The sequence below is a fragment of the Ranitomeya variabilis genome, chromosome 1 (genome assembly GCF_051348905.1).
Source record: "Ranitomeya variabilis isolate aRanVar5 chromosome 1, aRanVar5.hap1, whole genome shotgun sequence".
NCBI classification, from domain to species: domain Eukaryota; kingdom Metazoa; phylum Chordata; class Amphibia; order Anura; family Dendrobatidae; genus Ranitomeya; species Ranitomeya variabilis.
The window spans coordinates 629,154,472-629,175,717 of NC_135232.1; the positions used below are offsets into that span (position 1 = coordinate 629,154,472).

Sequence of the window (21,246 nt, forward strand, 5' to 3'; positions counted from 1 at the left end):
GGAGGAGAAAGAAGCAGATTTCTCTGAAGGGATACATTACAAAGTTCCTTATTTTCACAAGTACTATTGAGTTATGTAAAAAGGAAAAAAGGAAAATTAAAATAATGGTTACTATTTAATGAATTTGGCACATCTTGCTCCACAGCACTTTGCATCAAGCGTGCATATAAAACACCAGTCTTAATGAATTCCCTGCCTAAAAGTCTTTATATAAAAAAAACAGTTTAAAGGGAATCTATCACCATGTTTTTTCTATTTTTTTCTTGGTAACGCCTACAGTGAAGTATGGCGGTGGCTCAGTGAAGATGGTGGTGACTCAGTGACACCTACAGTGAAGTATGCCACTGGCTTGGTGATGGTCAGGGGTTATTTTATTCTCTGACACTGGAAACCCCCGATAGCCTGAAGGGCAAGACTGATTCAATCAAGTGTCAGGAAATCCTAGGAGAACACATCATGCCCTCTTGGACCGTCCAACAGGACAATGATCTCCACTAAAGCTTGGGTTTAGAAGAAGTCCTGGAAGATTCTGGAGTGGCCATCATAGTTGTCCAATTTGAGTCCCATAGAAAATATTTCATGGGATATGAGGATAGTGGTTGCAGCAAACAAACCCAAGAATTTTAGGGACCTGGAGGCCATTGCTCATGAGGATGGGCTAAGGTTCCTCAGGAACGCTGGTAATAGCTGGTGTCTGGTTATACATGTTTGCAGCAGGTCATAACATCCCATGGTGCTCCATTAAGTACTAAAGATGCACACTGAAGACACTTTATTAACACATGCTCAGATAACACCTCATCCCGGCACACTCGCTTATCACTATTGTGAAGTTATTTAATTTGTAATTCTTTGATTTGTTCATTGCGAGCAGCCAAAGGTTTATGAATTTTATTAATAAACCTAATTTACAATGTGGGCTGAATAATTTTGATTGCAACTGATAAAATGGAAATATCAACGTAGACCAGATATTGTTGTTCCAGGACGCAGAACGTTCTATTATGGAATACTGTAATAAAAGAGCAATTGTGCATCCCAATAACACCTTATAAATAATACATTGTGATAGGACGCCCGGTCTACCACCGGCTAACTCCTAAGTTTCCCGGCTCTGCAGCACCATTACATGTCTCCGAGCACCACCTAGTGTTTGAAGACCACTTTGCAAAATAACTATCTTAGGAATTTATGGTGGGAATGTACGACACACGCTCTCACAACAGGAAATCAGACCACCTTGTTTAAAAACATTTTGCTGGAAACATTTCCTCTGGGTCTTCCTACTTGAGGGCTTGTTTTTCCCTGAACAAGTTTAAGAGAAGACTCAAGCCAGGTCCCCCTCTCAGTGCACAGTCTTAAGTAAAAACAAAGTGTCGTGAAATTAAAAACGTGACTAACTGACCTTAGTGTAGAATCTCTGCCCCAACCCTCCACATATAAAAGCTCCTCGCCAGGCCTTCGCAATTTCTTGACAATCAGGTTTGATTCCGTGCTAGCCGTATGGACTAGTCCCACAGACGGTTGATTCCCCTTGACCAATCCTCTGTCCTAACTTGTAAGCCCACCACCCCTGGGAGGGAGACACCGACATGATTTGGCGTAAGGAGGTTAGAATGTAGAAACATGGAGCAGTAGAAATATGGAGGTGGTTAGGGCAGCTGACAGCTTCCTTTTAAAGGGAAGCTATCATCGGAGATTAAACTACTCTCTAAATCAGGTTTTTGTGCTACATGTATTTTTAAAAAAAATGTTGGCAATGTTTGTGGGGTTTTTTCTCACAATCTTTATAAAAAAAAAAATAAAACAGTAATCTTGTAATTCTCACACTGGCCACTGGGGCTTTTTAAACTCCTACTTCCTGTCCCTCCAGGAAGAGTTTACATCAGTTTCCTTGTCATCAGAGGCAGGATTACAGTGACTAGTAACATCCGGATCCACCAATCACAACAGGAGATGTTACCGCTGCCCCTGCTCTCTCCCTTCCTTTAGACACTTCAATAAAAAAGATAGGGTCGGGATCTGACTATTGTGACTACGTACATGTGTTGTTTCCTGACAGGAAAAAAGGAGAAGATCCAGCTCAACGATATAGTGAAAAGTCCATAGTTTTATTTCACCTCGAAAATAGCATGGTGTAAGGACAAAACATCAGCATACAAAAGGGTTAAAAACCAAGATCAACGCGTTTCCGGTGACTAAGCACCCTTAATCATGATACCTGGCACATGTCATGTCTCATACTTTTATACTGGTATCCGGTCGGCACACCGGCATGACAATTAATCAATCCAATAGAATGGACACACATGAAAAATAAGCACAAAACAAGCATGGTAATAGAACTAAGACAAATGTTCTAGTTGGATGGAATTACGGAAAAAGGAATACAGAAAAAGCATAGAAAAACTACATACAAAATTTAACACTGAAATAATTAATTAAATAAATAGATCTATACAAAGTTTAATTATAATTGTAATTAAATAACCTAAAATATGTAGAAAAAATTATTTATATGATATATAATAAAATATATTCTAATGACAATATGAAAAAAATACTATTTTTAAATATAAATTAAATTTGTGGAAGCAACCTAATCCACTTGAGTTGATGACAATTTTACATGGGAGGGAGAGAAATTTACAAGGGAAAACAAAATCGCCTGAAGTGGGACACGAACTCATATGAGTTCTTTATTCGGAGGTGAGACATGCATGTAAATCTCGTAATGAACGGAGCTACAAGCTTCTTTGACTCGAGATTTACATGCACTTCCCACTTCAGGCGATTTTGTTTTCCCTTGTAAATTTCTCTCTCTCCCATGTAAAATTGTCATCAACTCAAGTGGATTAGGTTGCTTCCACAAATTTAATTTATATTTAAAAATAGTATTTTTTTCATATTGTCATTAGAATATATTTTATTATATATCATATAAATAATTTTTTCTACATATTTTAGGTTATTTAATTACAATTATAATTAAACTTTGTATAGATCTATTTATTTAATTAATTATTTCAGTGTTAAATTTTGTATGTAGTTTTTCTATGCTTTTTCTGTATTCCTTTTTCCGTAATTCCATCCAACTAGAACATTTGTCTTAGTTCTATTACCATGCTTGTTTTGTGCTTATTTTTCATGTGTGTCCATTCTATTGGATTGATTAATTGTCATGCCGGTGTGCCGACCGGATACCAGTATAAAAGTACGAGACATGACATGTGCCAGGTATCATGATTAAGGGTGCTTAGTCACCGGAAACGCGTTGATCTTGGTTTTTAACCCTTTTGTATGCTGATGTTTTGTCCTTACACCATGCTATTTTCGAGGTGAAATAAAACTATGGACTTTTCACTATATCGTTGAGCTGGATCTTCTCCTTTTTTCCTGTTTGTTTACGCCCTGACACAGCGGTTCCGTGCTCCGAGACCTGGGGAATGTCGGTATGGTGAGCTGGACTTTGTTCCTTTACGTTGTTTCCTGACACAAAAGAAGGTCAGAGTCTAAAAAACAATTTGCCAATGTGAATATTTGTTTTCTATATTTTTAATCTGGATTGTGAACAAAAAAGTTCAAATTTAAAAAAAAACAACTAAATTAATAAGGAGTTTATTTTCTGATTACAGCTTCCCTCTAACTTTTCTTAGCCTTTGTATGCACACCATTTAGGAGGCGGAGTCATCCAGTCTGGCGTTTTGTAAGCCAGTCTGGCAGCATAGCCTGAATTTGGTACATCTATACGGCAGAGGCAGAAATTCACTCCAGTGATATAATTCACACCTGTCACAATTCCTCCTCAGTGTGGTGAGTGGCAACTCAGCCGTCCAATCTGGGGTAGGGGCATGCGGAATTGTCAGTATCGTGATAGACAGAGCAGCCATTCAATCGGAGACTGGGGGAGTGCTGATCTGTCAGTATGGTGAGTTATAGTCCAGTTGCCCAATGAGCGACTTGACTGTGAATTCTGTATTTTGATCTTTTGCTGACTGACCTTGGATTTGCCTTTGACCATCCGTTTGCCTAGCCCCTTTGTCTTCATCAGCTATCTTCTTGGAATTCTGATCCCGGACTGCGACCTGACTATGCTTTTGTCTTACCCATTTGTTTATGGCATACCCTCATGGCTTTTGACCTCGGACCCCCTGACTTCCTCACCTCACGGCGCATCCATAAGTAGTGACTAGCACCACGATGCCACTTTAGAGCTGTAAAATACAATATATTTGCCAAGCTCAGCTTAGTGATGCCTCCCATGCTAAGCTCTACTTGCTTTTTGAAAAAGATGTGATCTGCATCTATCTTGAGAATGAGTCACCAGAAACCTTTACAGTGAGAATCGGAATAAAAAAATGTAATTCTTGGCAAACCTACTATATGAAAGTGCCCTTTAGCTTCTCCAAATTTTGGCAAGTTAAGTCAGATAAATAATCTCACGGCCTGGAAATATAAAGATTGCCACGAAGGATTGCGAAGCACACGCTGGGACAGATAACCTTGGATCTCTAGAGACTATCCCATCATTCTCCAGTAGAAGAAGAAAAACAATACGGTCATAAGAAGTGCCTGGTCACGCTTTCACAAACAGAATGAACCTTTGAGATTGCGAACAACTCTGCCACTTCCTCCCATTTAAGTCCCAGCCGTTTTTATCAATAGAACAGGAAGGTATTGGAGATTCCCACAGTCCTGATAAGAAGTCCAACTCTCCATCAGACAGTAGAGCAGCTTACTACCAGAGGTCGCATGAGAAGTCAGTGACACGGCCATAAATTACAGCCGTGGTGTAGGAGAGGAAGTGCTCAGATATGGAAACTTTCTATGAAAGTAAAGCCAATCTGTTAGTGACCTGCACAGAACACTTCCACTTTACAGTGTACAGTACTACAGAAAACAGACGGATTTTTTTTAACCGATTCAGCACTGGGCCACATACCCGTATACTTGACCAAGAGCATTTCAGGGTTTTATTATACATGATCTTTTAACAGTATTTTTAAATTCCCTTATTTTGGGGATATTGGGGGAAAATGTAAAGAAAAACTGAAAATATGTGTCTATTTTTCACATTTTTATTTGCATGACCATAAAGTACCACTAAAAACATTATAAATTGCCCTTTCCATAGAAATTATTTTTGTATATTGGACATACCGTATATATATTTTTTTTACAGTGATTGAGACTGGCAGTGTATATATTTTTCTTTTTATGATTTTTTTTAATCTTATGTTTCATAAATATTTTGCGCAAGACCCTTCGAGTGCATTTTGACCTTTTAATACATCCTTTCTATTGTTGATTTTCCCTGTAACTGGGGCCGGTAAACTAGAGCCAGTTACAGGGGAATTTCAGCCTCCTGCCTGCATAACACAGCAGTTCCTGTTCCTTCCTTCCCTACTCCCAGATCACACCTTCACTTGGTCTAGTGGAGGAAGCAGAGGCAAATATAACGAAGTCAAACACTGTATTAACCTCTTAACGTATAATCACCTATAGGTGTATGTGAGCGGGAGTGGCTGAGTGTGGACGGGGTTATTTACCTGCATATTTAATTTATTAACTTTTTTTTTTAAAGAAGACAGGTTCCCTTTAAAGCGTTGTTTCGGGAGAACTTGTAGCAGAATGTCTGTGTCGGCCTCCAGCTCCTCCCTCCATAGAATCTTATAAACACCAACTGCCATCTCCTATCTCAGTAATGGGAAAATCTATCTTCACTGAACACAGATTTCACTTTTGAATTGAGAGTGAAAAATCCGTCCAGGAGGAGGAAAAAAAAGCAGGCTTTCCTGATAAAATATGTTACACACATGCTTATTTTCACATGTAATATTAATTTATGACTTAACAAACTTAAAGGAAATAAAGGGTGTAGGAGGATTGGGTGTAGTAAGGTCTTCTAATTCCTGGTAGAAGTACTGGCTAAGTGCAAGGATATGGCAGAACACACACAAGCTGGTACTCTGTGACGGAGTGTGTGCACTCACAATGTGGCTTACTCCTATAATAAGTGAGCCATGGTGCCTACATTTTTAAGGAAGGAGTGTTCTGCCCTTTATGAACAACTCATCAGCTCTTCAAGTCTACAGATTTGGTCGACTTAATTTTCCCAAGCCTGGGGAGAGGGAAGTGGAGTATTCATCCATTCTAAAGGTATTTGAGCCTCAGCCGTCCTGAAAGTGAATGTGCCACTAGGTTTTTGCTGTAGGGGCAGAGACCCTGATTCCAGCAATGTATCACTTACTTGGCTGCTAACTGTAGTTTTTATAAAATCACTGTTTTCTCTGCTGCAGATCTAGCAGTTCTCTGACCGCTGAGTTCTGTATAACCCCGCCTCCACCACCGATTGGCAGCTTTCTGTGTACACTGTGCATAGCCAGAAAGCAGCCAATAACTTGTGGGTGCGGGGTTATTCACAGCTCATGTAAATGGAGGACTACATGGCAGCATGTTAGTAGTCCTCCAATGACAATCTGCTGCTGATAAAACATTGATTTTATCAAAACGAATGCAAGCTGCCCAGGAAATGACACATTGCTGGAATCAAGGTCTCTGTCTCTACATTATGCTGCCATCGGATTAGGTGGCAAAAACCTGGTGACAGATTCTGTTGCAGGATCTCATTTTGGAGGAATGCTTTTGCTCAATTTAGAACTAGGAAGCCATAATATTTTTGGCAACGCTGTACCATTATTTAGCTTGGTTAGAAGGCAAACCGAAGTTTGCATGGCTTGGCTAGTTCTAGCCACCTAATAATGGCTATTGTACCAACGGAAGCTATGGTAGAATGTTTAGGCTAAGGTTCACATTAAGGACAGAATAGTGACGTATGCAACGACTCCATAAAATGAAGGACACTATGGAGGAACATATGGGTGCTGGAGGTACCTATAGTCTGAATGTGCCCTGGTTTCCATCATAAACTGAAGACAAAATGCAGAAGTGAACAGAGTCTCAAACCAAAGCACATACTGATATTATAAACGGATATATACAGCAAAGTCTATCCTTACAGAAGCCCAATTACTTTGTACAGTGGGACAGTATAAAGATTTGCTTGTTTGTCCGCCTATGAGAAGTGCGGTCTGACTATCTAAGCAGGCCATTCACAGATGGATTTTAACCAAAAACCAAAGGAGAAAAATCTAACCCATATAATCTTTACATTTCAAGTAGAAACATGAGCATATAACCAAAAAAACTACCTGAAGAAATACTATTAACAAAATTTTCATTAAAAACAATATATTTTATTATGTATTAGAAACACTACACAGAACAAAACACAAAAATCCAAACGAGGCACACAAAAGGTATATATCAGAAAGCAATTTTTACAAGGTATAACAATGTTCCATGTATGATAATATTTATACCCTCGCTTTCAATTTTGTTATCAATATAGACAGGAGCTATGGCAAAGAACTACCAACAAACACATTAAATCTTAGTGGACTCAATTAACTACTTATAAATCGTCCAAGAATAAGGTGCATAGTGCATAGTGTTTATCATAGTCAATGCCAATATAAGGCACCGCTGAGTAAGGTATGTACCTAGAAGTCTCTTATTTTTATATAATCAATATAAGGTGCTAAGTGCACATATAAATAAGGTATATACCTAAAAGGTCTCTTTGTTTAAATATGGTTCATATAAAGTGCTAAGTGCACATGTTGGTTCTTACCAGTGCTCATGTCAGCGTTCCTGTGCCTCAGCCTAACACTCCAACGCGCGTTTCGCACGTTGCGTTGCTTCCTCAGGGAGTCACTCCCTGAGGAAGCAACGCAACGTGCGAAACGCGCGTTGGAGTGTTAGGCTGAGGCACAGGAACGCTGACATGAGCACTGGTAAGAACCAACATGTGCACTTAGCACTTTATATGAACCATATTTAAACAAAGAGACCTTTTAGGTATATACCTTATTTATATGTGCACTTAGCACCTTATATTGATTATATAAAAATAAGAGACTTCTAGGTACATACCTTACTCAGCGGTGCCTTATATTGGCATTGACTATGATAAACACTATGCACTATGCACCTTATTCTTGGACGATTTATAAGTAGTTAATTGAGTCCACTAAGATTTAATGTGTTTGTTGGTAGTTCTTTGCCATAGCTCCTGTCTATATTGATAACAAAATTGAAAGCGAGGGTATAAATATTATCATACATGGAACATTGTTATACCTTGTAAAAATTGCTTTCTGATATATACCTTTTGTGTGCCTCGTTTGGATTTTTGTGTTTTGTTCTGTGTAGTGTTTCTAATACATAATAAAATATATTGTTTTTAATGAAAATTTTGTTAATAGTATTTCTTCAGGTAGTTTTTTTGGTTATACATTCACAGATGGATACTGACAGATAGAAATTGTAAAAACAAACACTTTTGCAATATATTAACATTTGCAGCCATTCTTGAGATGGCAATATTAGTCTTTTGTTTGCAGGTTGTTGCCTTGGACACCGACCACCTTTGAAGTTGAGCTTGTAAGCTCTGCAGTGAAGCCAGCTGGGATTAGTAGGTAGCTCTAGCTCTCTAGGTAGCTCAGGGCTCTCTAGCGGTCTTGGCCAGCTTCACAACAGTGCGTACAAGCTTAATAGAAAGATTGAAAGCACTGCACATTTTCTGCTGTTTAGCAGTTGTGGTCGGTCTCCAAGGCAACAAGCTGTAAACAAATTAAAAGTTTAATGTCACAAAAATGCCGGAAAATGTTAATAAGCAGTGAAAGGGCAAAACTGCTTGTATTTACAAGTAGTATCTAACAACACCCACTCCTATTTCGACTTTCTCAAATATGGGAATGTTGGGCTTAGACTAATCAGAGGGAAGTGACGCGTCACTGGTCTACTCCTTCATATGCAAACACCAAGCTGCAGAGTAAAAGGACATTTTTAAAAGACGGCAACACCTTTGGATAACTAGGATAATCTGATGCTGCAGCAGATCAGTGGCCGATGACCATGTCCCCTTGAAAGAAAGATATTTTTTTCCACAAGAAGACACAACAGTGATTACAGAGGAGAAACACCAACAGCATAGTGTTGCTTTTTTTTTTTTTTTTTTTTAAACACAAAGGGCCCATTCAGATTAACTGTATTGGAGAACCCCTTTAAATGAAAGATGTCAGATGAGACACTTGTTCTTACATCCAATCAATCTGGAAAGCCTCTCCTCCAGACTGTTCTCCTATGCAAATGATCCATATATCAATACAATGTCCCCTGCTCCAAGAATGCAATACATTCAGCCATACTGACATCCATCATCTCACTGAGGCTGCTAGACAAACACAGTCTGGACTCTCAAACCCAGAACTAGCATACTTGTGATGGGCTACTTGCCAGAATGACGATTGCCAGCATCACGCAACCGGCATAATCTGTGACCCTACATAGTGATTGACATCTCCGCCTTGCGAAGGATTCCCTCACCCGCAAGGCGGAAGTGCCCTCTCCTGCAAGGTAGAGATGCCCTCTCCAGCAAGGTAGAGATGCCCTCTCCAGCAAGGTAGAGATGCCCTCTCCAGCAAGGTAGAGATGCCCTCTCCAGCAAGGTAGAGATGCCCTCTCCAGCAAGGTAGAGATGCCCTCTCCAGCAAGGTAGAGATGCCCTCTCCAGCAAGGTAGAGATGCCCTCTCCAGCAAGGTAGAGATGCCCTCTCCAGCAAGGTAGAGATGCCCTCTCGAGCAAGGTAGAGATGCCCTCTCCAGCAAGGTAGAGATGCCCTCTCCAGCAAGGTAGAGATGCCCTCTCCAGCAAGGTAGAGATGCTCTCTCCTGCAAAGTAGAAATGCCCTCTCCAGCAAGGTAGAGATGCCCTCTCCAGCAAGGTAGGGTTGTCCTCTCTTTCAATCTTTTTGGTCTTCATTCATTTCCATCCAAGAATGGCCTTGTAGAACTACCTTACTGTGTTCAGCCTCACTGGGAATTTTCTCATTTGGCCAGTTCCTTGCCCTCTCAAATAAAATTTTCTCTGCTATCTGCTGGTGGAGTGGCATATAATTATTCCTTGCCCTTGGTGACCTCTGATAGCCAGTCTTTTATGGAGTAGCAAGAGAAGTTGATGTAATTCTGAGAATGAACTTGTTGGCTGTTAAATAGGTTTTGAATGAAGTAGAATGCTTTTATGGGATCTCAGTGTGGTTCTGGAGTTTTTTTTTTTGAGTATTTTGTTTTTATTGTACTGTTCATATGTTCAATATCAACGGTATATTTTCCCAATACAACATAGAGGATGCCATTTACTCCCATAATTGCATTGACCTACCTGGAATTCTTATATACGACCAACCATGACATGGCCGAATTGCCAAAAGACCACATGGATTCTCTGGAAATAGCGGCGTATCCCTTATGAGCCAATCAGCTTGATGGTCGTGGGTCCCAAACACAAGCAGCTTTGACACCTCTGTGTTTCCCCCATTCCTCCACATCTGTCGCTCATATTCTGCACTTCGATCATTGCAGTATGTGTCAACTGGAGCTGCAGTTACCTGAGAGGGTAAAACATTAAATATTCTTTACACATGCAAATCCATAAAGATACCCCTTAGGTGGTGTAAGACGGTGTCATCTCATCAACATAATTTAGAAATGCTGGAGTTGTTAAAGGTACATGGCACTAAAGGTCAATCTCTCACATTTCTTTCCTTTAATGAACAGACATATAAATTCAGGCAGCCTTGTCACATTTTCCACAGCAGGTTGTGAAAACATAAGCAATTTTATGAATGGTTGCTATGTGCAACACTTACACATTAATAAACATAAAATGTGGACAGTTTTTGCTTTCATTTTATTCCTTCTGCTTCCCAGAATATACTGTTTTTTCAAATTCACATTTTGGTTCCAGAGCCATTCGTTTTTTTATTCAGTGCTAATTGTTATGGTGTTTAGTAAGGAGCTGCAGCTCACAGGAAACTACCCCAACCCATCCTGGGGTGTAGTGCAGAGGTATCCACTCTGTGCAGTGATGAGGCAGTGACCCAGGAAAGTTCAAAGCAAAACGTCTGTTTACTGTTCAACTCATATAAACACAGCACACGATATCCTTCAGATCGCAGCCGGGAACCATATCCTCTGGTTTACAGCCAATAAACACACCAGTTCACCTTCGTGACTGGTTGCCATGGGCGACTGCACTGCCGTGTGAATGTTCAACTCACAGCACTACACAGTACATAATATGCTCCGGATCGCAGTCCACCTCCTGAGACCAGTGGACGTGGGCAACTGCACCGCTGTATATGCTGTGGGTGCCAGGCCTTTCAGCTGACTTGGCTGTTTGTCTCTGCTTGCCTGTGTTGCCTCACACAGGTGAAGCTCTGCAGAGCCTCCTGCTCTGTACTCCTGCAAACACCAGCCCCATCGGATGAAAGCCGTGGAACATAAAAGCAATTCAAATATTCTTATTTCTTATTTGGTGTATTCCCATGCATACCTTCCCGCCCCAAAAAGGGTATACAGTTCATGGTTTATTATTTTTCTTGTCCTCCTCCTCATCCTAAACCATATGAGCAATATTATCATGTGAGAAAGGATGTCTTGGCTTTGACAAAGGTCGCTCTGATCGAAACGCGTTGCCTCTGGCCGTGTATGGGCATTTGTCTAAGGGAGAGCATGTACCACATGTATTTTTAAATGAAGTAATAAAGAAGAATATTTTAAAGGAGCTGGAACCACAAATCCTTTCTCATGGTATCTAAGTTCGTCTGCACGGAGTTCCAAGCACCTGCGGTGGTTACTGCTGAGCTGGCTTAAACCCCTTTCAATATTATCATGTGGCCCTCGCTGTAAACTTTTGAGGACCATCAGGCAACTCACAGCCATACATTTTGGAGTGCGATTAATCGGCCCTCAGTCATACATTTTGGAGGCCCATCAGGAGGCCTTTAGTCATACATTTTGGAGGGCCATTAGGCAGCTCTCAGTCATACATTTTGGGGGGCCATCAGGCAGCTCTCAGTAATACATTTTGGAGGCCCATCAGGCGGCCCTCAGTCATACATTTTGGAGGCCCATCAGGCAGCACTCAGTCATACATTTTGGATGGCCATCAGAAGGTCTTCAGTCATACATTTTAGAGGGCCATTAGGCAGCCCTCACACAAAAATTTTGGAGGGCTAGCAGGCGGCCCTCACACTAAATTCATTTTCAGGGATACATGTTTGATTTTCAAAAATAACACCATACTGTGCAAACAGGTTGTGGGTTGGATGACAGATAATGCTTCCAGGATATTTTATTTCCCAGCACCACTCTGTTTACCACACGGTCCAATCTCACTAACCAAGAGTCTGGACCACATAGTCCTCAACCTGATCTTTCTTCCTCCCACCATGGCGAGTCCTAGTTGACAAGTGATCCCACACTCAGACACTCCGAGGAGCATGTCTTTACATTTCCATTTATTGATTCTCGCCTCTCACTCTGCACGTTTCAAGAGGGACATAAGACCTCGTGTGTAGTGATGCCAAAATATTTGAGCAGCCACGGTCAGCACATGACGGTGTGTAATGGCAATTAGTGTCTCAAGCGGTCAATGATGATGAGGCACAGTTGCCAACAAGTTATGTTAAAAGTCAACAAGTAAGAAGGAGGACCAGAGTGTGGAAGAGGAAGACGAGGTGGTGGACAATGAAGTCACTGACCCAACCTGGCAAGATGCCATGCAGAGTGGGGACATGCAGAGTGGGGACAGAAGTGCAGAGGTGGGATCCTCAGCACTGCAACAGGCAGGAAGAGGCAGTGAAGTGGCCAGAGGTAGAAGGTGGGCAACTGTTCTCCAGGGTACACACACGCGGCAAGTTTTCAGGCTAATGGTTAGGTGTTTCTTTTTTTTGTGTGTGTATTCCCATGCTTCCCTTCCCACCGAAAAAACGGTATACGGTTCATGGTTTTCGTGTCCTCCTCCTTTAATCCAAAACTATCCCTCCTCCAGCACCTATCCCTACACTAAATGCAGCTAACAGCAGTATTAATAGGAAATCGAATAGAATAGATGTAGTCCTCTAAAGGAATTTTGTTTTTTGCTGCAAGGACTGTAAGGCAATAATCATTGCCTAAATGCCAGCAATACACTATCCCTACTCCAGCAGCTAGCCCTACACTAATTGCAGCTAAAAGCGGTATTATTAGAGAATAGAATATATTGAAAAGAGCCCTGAAAAGGAATTTTGTTTTAATGTAGCACTAGCAAGGACTGTAAGGCAGTAATCCCTCACTAGATGCCTCTAATACGCTAACCCTTCTTCCGCAGCTAACAATACACTAATTGCAGATCACAGAGGTATTATTATAGCATAGAAATTATTTAAATTTGCTTTGAAAGGGCTTTTTGTCGTATGTGGCAGCATCAAGGACTGTAACACAATGAACCTTGCCTAAATGCCTCCCTACTCTAGAAGTTAACCCTACACTAACTGCAGCGAAGATGGGTATTATTAGAGAATAGAATCTATTTGAAGTAGCCTTTAAAAAGACTGTTGCTTTAATGTTGTATCAGCTGGTACTGTAACCCTATAACACACCATCCCTTCTCCAGCAGGAACTCTCACTTTACTATTTGAGGGGACAATGAGCTGAGCACGGGATCTTCTATAAACCAGATGACCCTATGTGGCCGGACAATCACAGTAATGCCAGTAGCCCACATGGCTATGGCATTACCGTGATTGGCAGGCAACTCTCGCATGTTAAGTGGCTAAAAATCAGAAGCGAAACATGCGGGGTGGGGGAATCAAGCATGATGAGTGAGTACCTGGATACTCAATCGAGTACCAAGAGTCTGAGTCCGAGCATGCTCACCCATCACTATTCCTTACATCAAATCTGATCTGACAGCAGTATAAACAGTGCTACACTTAGATAAAAATAAATGTAGACACTTACGTAAAGCGCTACCTTGTAATCATAAAAGAACTGAAATAAAGCAATATCACTGCTTTATATGTGATATCGTAAGTCATAGTAAGACACAAAAAATAAAGATAAGACCAAACAAACCTTGATACCACAAACCCATACCTGGCACGTGATACTGCACGTCGGGAAGGGGGTAAAGCACTCAGATAACCCTCTTATTCTGCCGTCTCAAGGAATCAAAACTGTATAACAGAAAGCAGGTTTGATGCCCAGAGTAATCAATAAATTTTAGTGTAGCTCTCATGTTTAGCTCTAGTCTGTTGGTGAACGAAACAGGCACAGTACCTTGGATTTTCTGTCCTACTGTATACTTACAATGAAGTTATAAAACGAGTAAAAGCTATTTACCAATGGTGAGGAGATACTCAGGAACGACAGCAGCTCAGTGACTTGGCATCGCTGTACAAGTGCTGAACCAGTGCTTTTCTGAATTATCACGTGGTCTGTAAACCCAGAGACTGGCTCACGATGGCAGGTGAAGACCATGTTCTAAAGAAAGAAGAATATTATTCAACTACAGTATGTATTACATGCTTATGTCTTCTATAAACAACATTCTTTGTCGTAAACAAACATGAAGAAAAGCGTCATTTAGGCTATGTGCACACGTTCAGGATTTTTCGTGTTTTTCTCGCGTTTTTTCGGCCGTTTTCCGCTGGAAAAACTTTTCAAAAACGCATACATAAGCATAATTTTTAATGCATTCTGCAATTTTTGTGCACATGATGCGTTTTTTTCCACGAAAAAAACGCATCATGGTAAAAAAAAGCAGCATGTTCATTAATTTTGCTGATTTTTTGCGGTTTTCCCACTATTTAATGCATTGGGAAGCTCCGCAGAAAACGCATTGAAAACGCGTCAAAAACGCGCAAAAAACGCATGCGGATTTCCTGCAGAAAAACTCCGGTTTTGTTCAGGAAAATTCTGCAGAAAATCCTGACGTGTGCACATAGCCTTAAAGGTATCTCACAACAGACATTTCTTTATCGCTTCATTGGGGGACACAGGACAACCATGGGTGTATGCTGCTGCTGCTGCTAGGAGGCTGACACTATGCAAAAAAGGAAAAGGCGTAGCTCCTCCCCAGCAGTATGCACCCACCGACAGGCACCAAGTACCTCAGTTTGTGCTTAGTGTCTGTAGGAGGCGGACCTGGATCTTCAGATCCGCTGCTAATCTTGATTCCTTTACAGGTTTTGTTGTTTTTATTAACGTTTTGGCTTTCTTTTTCAGATCACAGCATTCAGGGATTCAGGGTGCAATCTTCCACCCTGCCTCCCCAGGAGGGCGGCTGAGCGAGCAGTGTGGTGTCGTCCGCATCGCAGCTCTCAGACCGCCGGCAGGACATTATCCCCTGTCACCCTCCCAGGTGCTCCAGGGTCTTTATGGTGGCGGTCCTTGCCAAACAGTCCCCCTCACCCCTCTCCCCAGAGAGGGTTGAGAGGATGAAGGTGGTCACCAGCGGTGACCCTCCCCCTTGTCTTTGGGGTCGAGGCCGTCTTCTGGACGAAGGATTCTGTTTCCAGCGACCCCTCTCTCATTGGGCCCCTGGACGATCCTCTCTCCCTCTACCTGTGGAGCCGGAACATGCAGGTACCAGCGCTTCAGCAGTATCCCCCCTTCCCCCTGTCTAGATGTACAGCGCTCAGAGTCCCGGCAGTTTTACTTTCACTTTAACCGCTGCGGTCGGCCACGCCCCCTCCTCGGGCGTGCTTTTTCGGCGCTCTTTCCTCCTCCACTCAGGAGGGCTCTTACATCTCGGGCACACCCTTCCCTTTCGGTGTGGCCCTATCAGGAGCCTTGGCTTATTCCTCACAGCACAGCACCGCCCCTTCTTCACCGCTGGCACTTCCTGCCTCAGCAGCTCCGTGCACAGGAGACATCGGGGGACACAGATCTCTGCTCTGCGGTGCGGTAGGATTGCAACGCTTTTTTGGCCCCTCCCTCGGTATTATCCATACCACTGTAGGCCCTTTAGTCTTTTCTGTAGTATAGTGCTGCAGAATATCCTTATGTCCAACTCTTCTGGAGCCTTCTTTACCAAACCTACCATAACTCACTACGCCTGTGCTCGTTGTAAGATAAAGTGGTCTGTAGGCCAATCGTCGCCTCTCTGCCAGTCCTGCAGTCCTCCTGCCATGTCTGCGCCACAGGAAGCTTCTGACTCTCGGGATGAGGGCGCTGCCCCCCCCCCCCCCCTGAGTGGGCCGTTGCTATCTCGCAGTCGGTCTCTGATTTGACTAAGGTATCTCAGTCCCTGGTCCAGGCCCTTGAACGTCTTCTTCCAGAGCTTCCTTCAGCCACCAGTGCTTCGACCGTCTCCCATGGCGAGTCGGCTGCACCTGACCCTGAACCACAGGGAGACAAATCAGCCAGCTGCTCTAGAAAGAGGACTCTGTCTGGCTCTTCGTCTGGTTCTCCAGGTCCCTCCGCAGCGCTCAAACTGCTCTCCTCCTCCCAATTCCCCTCTTCGGAGGAGGACATTGGGTCTGATGTGGATTCCCAGTCCGGTTCTGGCTCCGATTCAGACCAGGCTTCTAGCATGCAGGCTGTCGTAGATAGTCTTATTTCGGCTATCTCACAAACCCTCAAACTAAAACAAGACGAGGTTTCCCCCCAGGATTCCTCTGTCTCTTTTAAGCGGGTGAAGCGTCCCTCTCACTCCTTTCCTACCCATGAGGAGTTTGAGTCTACCCTCTCTAAACACTGGGAACATCCTGAAAAACGTTTTTCGGGTAGAAAACATCTGGACATGCTCTATCCCTTTAGCGCCGATCTTCTCTCCAAGTGGGCAGAATCTCTCAAGGTCGATCCGCCGATCTCCCGTCTTTCCTCCAAGACGGTTCTCTCCTTACCGGACGGCGCGTCGCTTAAGGACGCATCGGACAGACAAATTGAGGCACTGGCCAAGTCAGCTTTCGAAGCAACGGGTGCTTCCCTCTGCCCCAGCTTTGCTTCCACCTGGGTGACTAAAGCCATCTCTGCCTGGGCCAAGATTCTCCGTCGGGGCATTTTGGCTTCGGCCTCCCCTACTGAGCTGGCTGACCTTGCAGACCAGATTAACCACGCAGGGAAATGTCTTCTCACTGCCTCCCTAGATGCAGCAGCCTGTTCGGCCAGGGCAAGCAGCAACATTGTCGCTATTCGCCGCATTCTTTGGCTCAAAGCATGGAATGCAGATGCTACTTCCAAAAAGTCTCTCACCAACTTGGCGTTTCAAGGTTCCAGGCTTTTTGGTGCTCCTCTGGATCAAATTATCTCAGATGCGACTGGGGGCAAGAGTACCTCCCCCCCCCAGTCCAAGCCAAAATGCTTCTTTAGCCCAAAGGGTCCTCGAACATTTCACCCCTTTCGTCCGTTTGCAGCCTCAGATTCCTCATCGCAACAAGAGCGACCCGCTACCACGGGTGAACGTAGAAAACCCTCTTACAAGCCAGCTCCCATGTGGAGATCCAGGGCTCCACCTCCCAGGTCTTCTGGACCTCGTGCCAACAGATACCGTTCCAAGTGACGGGTCGCCCCCACCTGGGAGTCTTTCCAGGGTGGGAGGCAGGCTTCTTCTTTTCAAAGACACCTGGCTGTCAGTGATCAGCGATGCCTGGGTCAGAGAGATTATTACCTCCGGGTACAAGATCGAATTTTCAACCCTCCCGGAAAAATCGCTTCTTTCTCTCTCGTCCCCCAAAGCAACCGTCCCATTTACCCAGCTTGCTTCAAGCCGTAACGTCTCTCGTCGCCACCGGAGTCGTAGTTCCCGTTCCTTCCGAAGAACGTTTTTCCGGGTTCTACTCGAACCTTTTTGTAGTCCCAAGGAAGGACGGGTCTCTTCGCCCTATCCTGGATTTGAAGCTTCTGAACCGCCACGTCCGACCTCGCCACTTCAGAATGGAATCTCTGCGGTCAGTGATCGCCGCCATGGAACCTGGGGAGTTCCTCTGCTCGGTCCACATTCAAGATGCGTATCTTCATGTTCCCATCTGCGTAATGCATCAGAGATTCCTTCGGTTTGCAATCGAGGGCAATCACTACCAATTCACGGCTCTCCCTTTCGGTTTAGCATCTGCCCCCAGGGTCTTCACCAAAATCATGGCGGCGGTCATGGCCCTCCTTCGTTCCAGGGGGATCCTCGTTATCCCCTACCTGGATGATCTGTTGATCAAGGGGTCCTCTCGTCTAGACTGTGCCCACAGTCTCCAGGTGTATGTGGTGACAGGAGAGATAGCAGAGAGTGCAGCAACAGGAGAGTGGTGACCATGTATGTGGTGACAGGAGAGATAGCAGAGAGTGCAGCAACAGGAGAGTGGTGACCATGTATGTGGTGACAGGAGAGATAGCAGGAAGTGCAGCAACAGGAGAGTGGTAACCATGTGTGTGGTGACAGGAGAGATAGCAGGGAGTGCAGCTACAGGATAGTGGTAACCATGTGTGTGGTGACAGGAGAGATAGCAGAGAGTGCAGCAACAGGAAAGTGGTAACCATGTATGTGGTGACAGGAGAGATAGCAGAGAGTGCAGCAACAAGAGAGTGGTGGCCATGTGTGTGGTGACAGGAGAGATAGCAGGGAGTGCAGCAACAGGAGAGTGGTGACCATGTATGTGGTGGCAAGAGAGATAGCAGAGAGTGCAGCAACAAGAGAGTGGTGACCATGTGTGTGGTGACAGGAGAGATAGCAGAGAGTGCAGCAACAGGAGAGTGGTGACCATGTGTGTGGTGACAGGAGAGATAGCAGGGAGTGCAGCAACAGGAGAGTGGTAACCATGTATGTGGTGACAGGAGAGGTAGCAGAGAGTGCAGCAACAGGAGAGTGGTGACCATGTGTGTGGTGACAGGAGAGGTAGCAGAGAGTGCAGCAACAGGAGAGTGGTGACCATGTGTGTAGTGATAGGAGAGATAGCAGGGAGTGCAGCAACAGGAGAGTGGTGACCATGTATGTGGTGGCAAGAGAGATAGCAGAGAGTGCAGCAACAAGAGAGTGGTGACCATGTGTGTGGTGACAGGAGAGATAGCAGAGAGTGCAGCAACAGGAGAGTGGTGACCATGTGTGTGGTGACAAAAGAGATAGCAGGGAGTGCAGCAACAGGAGAGTGGTAACCATGTATGTGGTGACAGGAGAGATAGCAGGGAGTGCAGCAACAGGAGAGTGGTGACCATGTATGTGGTGACAGGAGAGGTAGCAGAGAGTGCAGCAACAGGAGAGTGGTGACCATGTGTGTCGTGATAGGAGAGATAGCAGGGAGTGCAGCAACAGGAGAGTGGTGACCATGTATTTGGTGACAGGAGAGGTAGCAGAGAGTGCAGCAACAGGAGAGTGGTGACCATGTGTGTGGTGATAGGAGAGATAGCAGGGAGTGCAGCAACAGGAGAGTGGTGACCATGTATTTGGTGACAGGAGAGGTAGCAGAGAGTGCAGCAACAGGAGAGTGGTGACCATGTGTGTGGTGATAGGAGAGATAGCAGGGAGTGCAGCAACAGGAGAGTGGTAACCATGTATGTGGTGACAGGAGAGATAGCAGGGAGTGCAGCAACAGGAGAGTGGTGACCATGTATGTGGTGACACGAGAGATAGCAGAGAGTGCAGCAACAGGAGAGTGGTGACCATGTATGTGGTGACAGGAGAGATAGCAGGGAGTGCAGCTACAGGATAGTGGTAACCATGTGTGTGGTGACAGGAGAGATAGCAGGGAGTGCAGCAACAGGAGAGTGGTGACCATGTATGTGGTGACAGGAGAGATAGCAGGGAGTGCAGCTACAGGATAGTGGTAACCATGTATGTGGTGACACGAGAGGTAGCAGGGAGTGCAGCAACAGGAGAGTGGTGACCATGTGTGTGGTGACAGGAGAGGTAGCAGGGAGTGCAGCAAAAGGAGAGTGGTGGCCACATGTGTGGTGACAGGAGAGGTAGCAGGGAGTGCAGCAACAGGAGAGTGGTAATCATGTATGTGGTGACAGGAGAGGTAGCAAGGAGTGCAGCAAAAGGAAAGTGGTGGCCACATGTGTGGTGACAGGAGAGGTAGCAGGGAGTGCAGCTACAGGATAGTGGTAACCATGTGTGTGGTGACAGGAGAGATAGCAGAGAGTGCAGCAACAAGAGAGTGGTGGCCATGTATGTGGTGATAAGAGAGATAGCAGAGAGTGCAGCAACAAGAGAGTGGTGACCATGTGTGTGGTGACAGGAGAGATAGCAGAGAGTGCAGCAACAGGAGAGTGGTGACCATGTGTGTGGTGACAGGAGAGGTAGCAGGGAGTGCAGCAAAAGGAGAGTGGTGGCCACATGTGTGGTGACAGGAGAGGTAGCAGGGAGTGCAGCTACAGGATAGTGGTAACCATGTGTGTGGTGACAGGAGAGGTAGCAGGGAGTGCAGCAAAAGGAAAGTGGTGGCCACATGTGTGGTGACAGGAGAGGTAGCAGGGAGTGCAGCTACAGGATAGTGGTAACCATGTGTGTGGTGACAGGAGAGGTAGCAGGGAGTGCAGCAACAGGAGAGTGGTGACCACATGTGTGGTGACAGGAGAGATAGCAGGGAGTGCAGCAACAGGAGAGTGGTAACCATGTGTGTGGTGACAGGAGAGATAGCAGGGAGTGCAGCTACAGGATCCTCTGGATCAAATTATCTCAGATGCGACTGGGGGCAAGAGTACCTCCCCCCCCCCAGTCCAAGCCAAAATGCTTCTTTAGCCCAAAGGGTCCTCGAACATTTCACCCCTTTCGTCCGTTTGCAGCCTCAGATTCCTCATCGCAACAAGAGCGACCCGCTACCACGGGTGAACGTAGAAAACCCTCTTACAAGCCAGCTCCCATGTGGAGATCCAGGGCTCCACCTCCCAGGTCTTCTGGACCTCGTGCCAACAGATACCGTTCCAAGTGACGGGTCGCCCCCACCTGGGAGTCTTTCCAGGGTGGGAGGCAGGCTTCTTCTTTTCAAAGACACCTGGCTGTCAGTGATCAGCGATGCCTGGGTCAGAGAGATTATTACCTCCGGGTACAAGATCGAATTTTCAACCCTCCCGGAAAAATCGCTTCTTTCTCTCTCGTCCCCCAAAGCAACCGTCCCATTTACCCAGCTTGCTTTAAGCAACAGGAGAGTGGTAACCATGTGTGTGGTGACAGGAGAGATAGCAGGGAGTGCAGCAACAGGAGAGTGGTGACCATGTATGTGGTGACAGGAGAGGTAGCAGAGAGTGCAGCAACAGGAGAGTGGTGACCATGTGTGTAGTGATAGGAGAGATAGCAGGGAGTGCAGCAACAGGAGAGTGGTGACCATGTATTTGGTGACAGGAGAGGTAGCAGAGAGTGCAGCAACAGGA

The 21,246-nt window shown here is 44.7% G+C and overlaps 1 protein-coding gene across 1 annotated transcript in view; it reads right to left on the minus strand.

Moving 5' to 3' along the window:
* INO80 (INO80 complex ATPase subunit) overlaps positions 1–21,246 on the minus strand; it is a 155,142-nt gene that overhangs the window by 46,776 nt on the left and 87,120 nt on the right. Inside the window, exons 25-26 of the mRNA XM_077260847.1 lie at positions 14,290–14,430; positions 10,286–10,511 (exon numbers count right to left, since the gene is read on the minus strand). Of these exons, the coding sequence (XP_077116962.1) occupies positions 10,286–10,511; positions 14,290–14,430 (367 nt within the window). The remainder of the gene's footprint in view (positions 1–10,285; positions 10,512–14,289; positions 14,431–21,246) is intronic.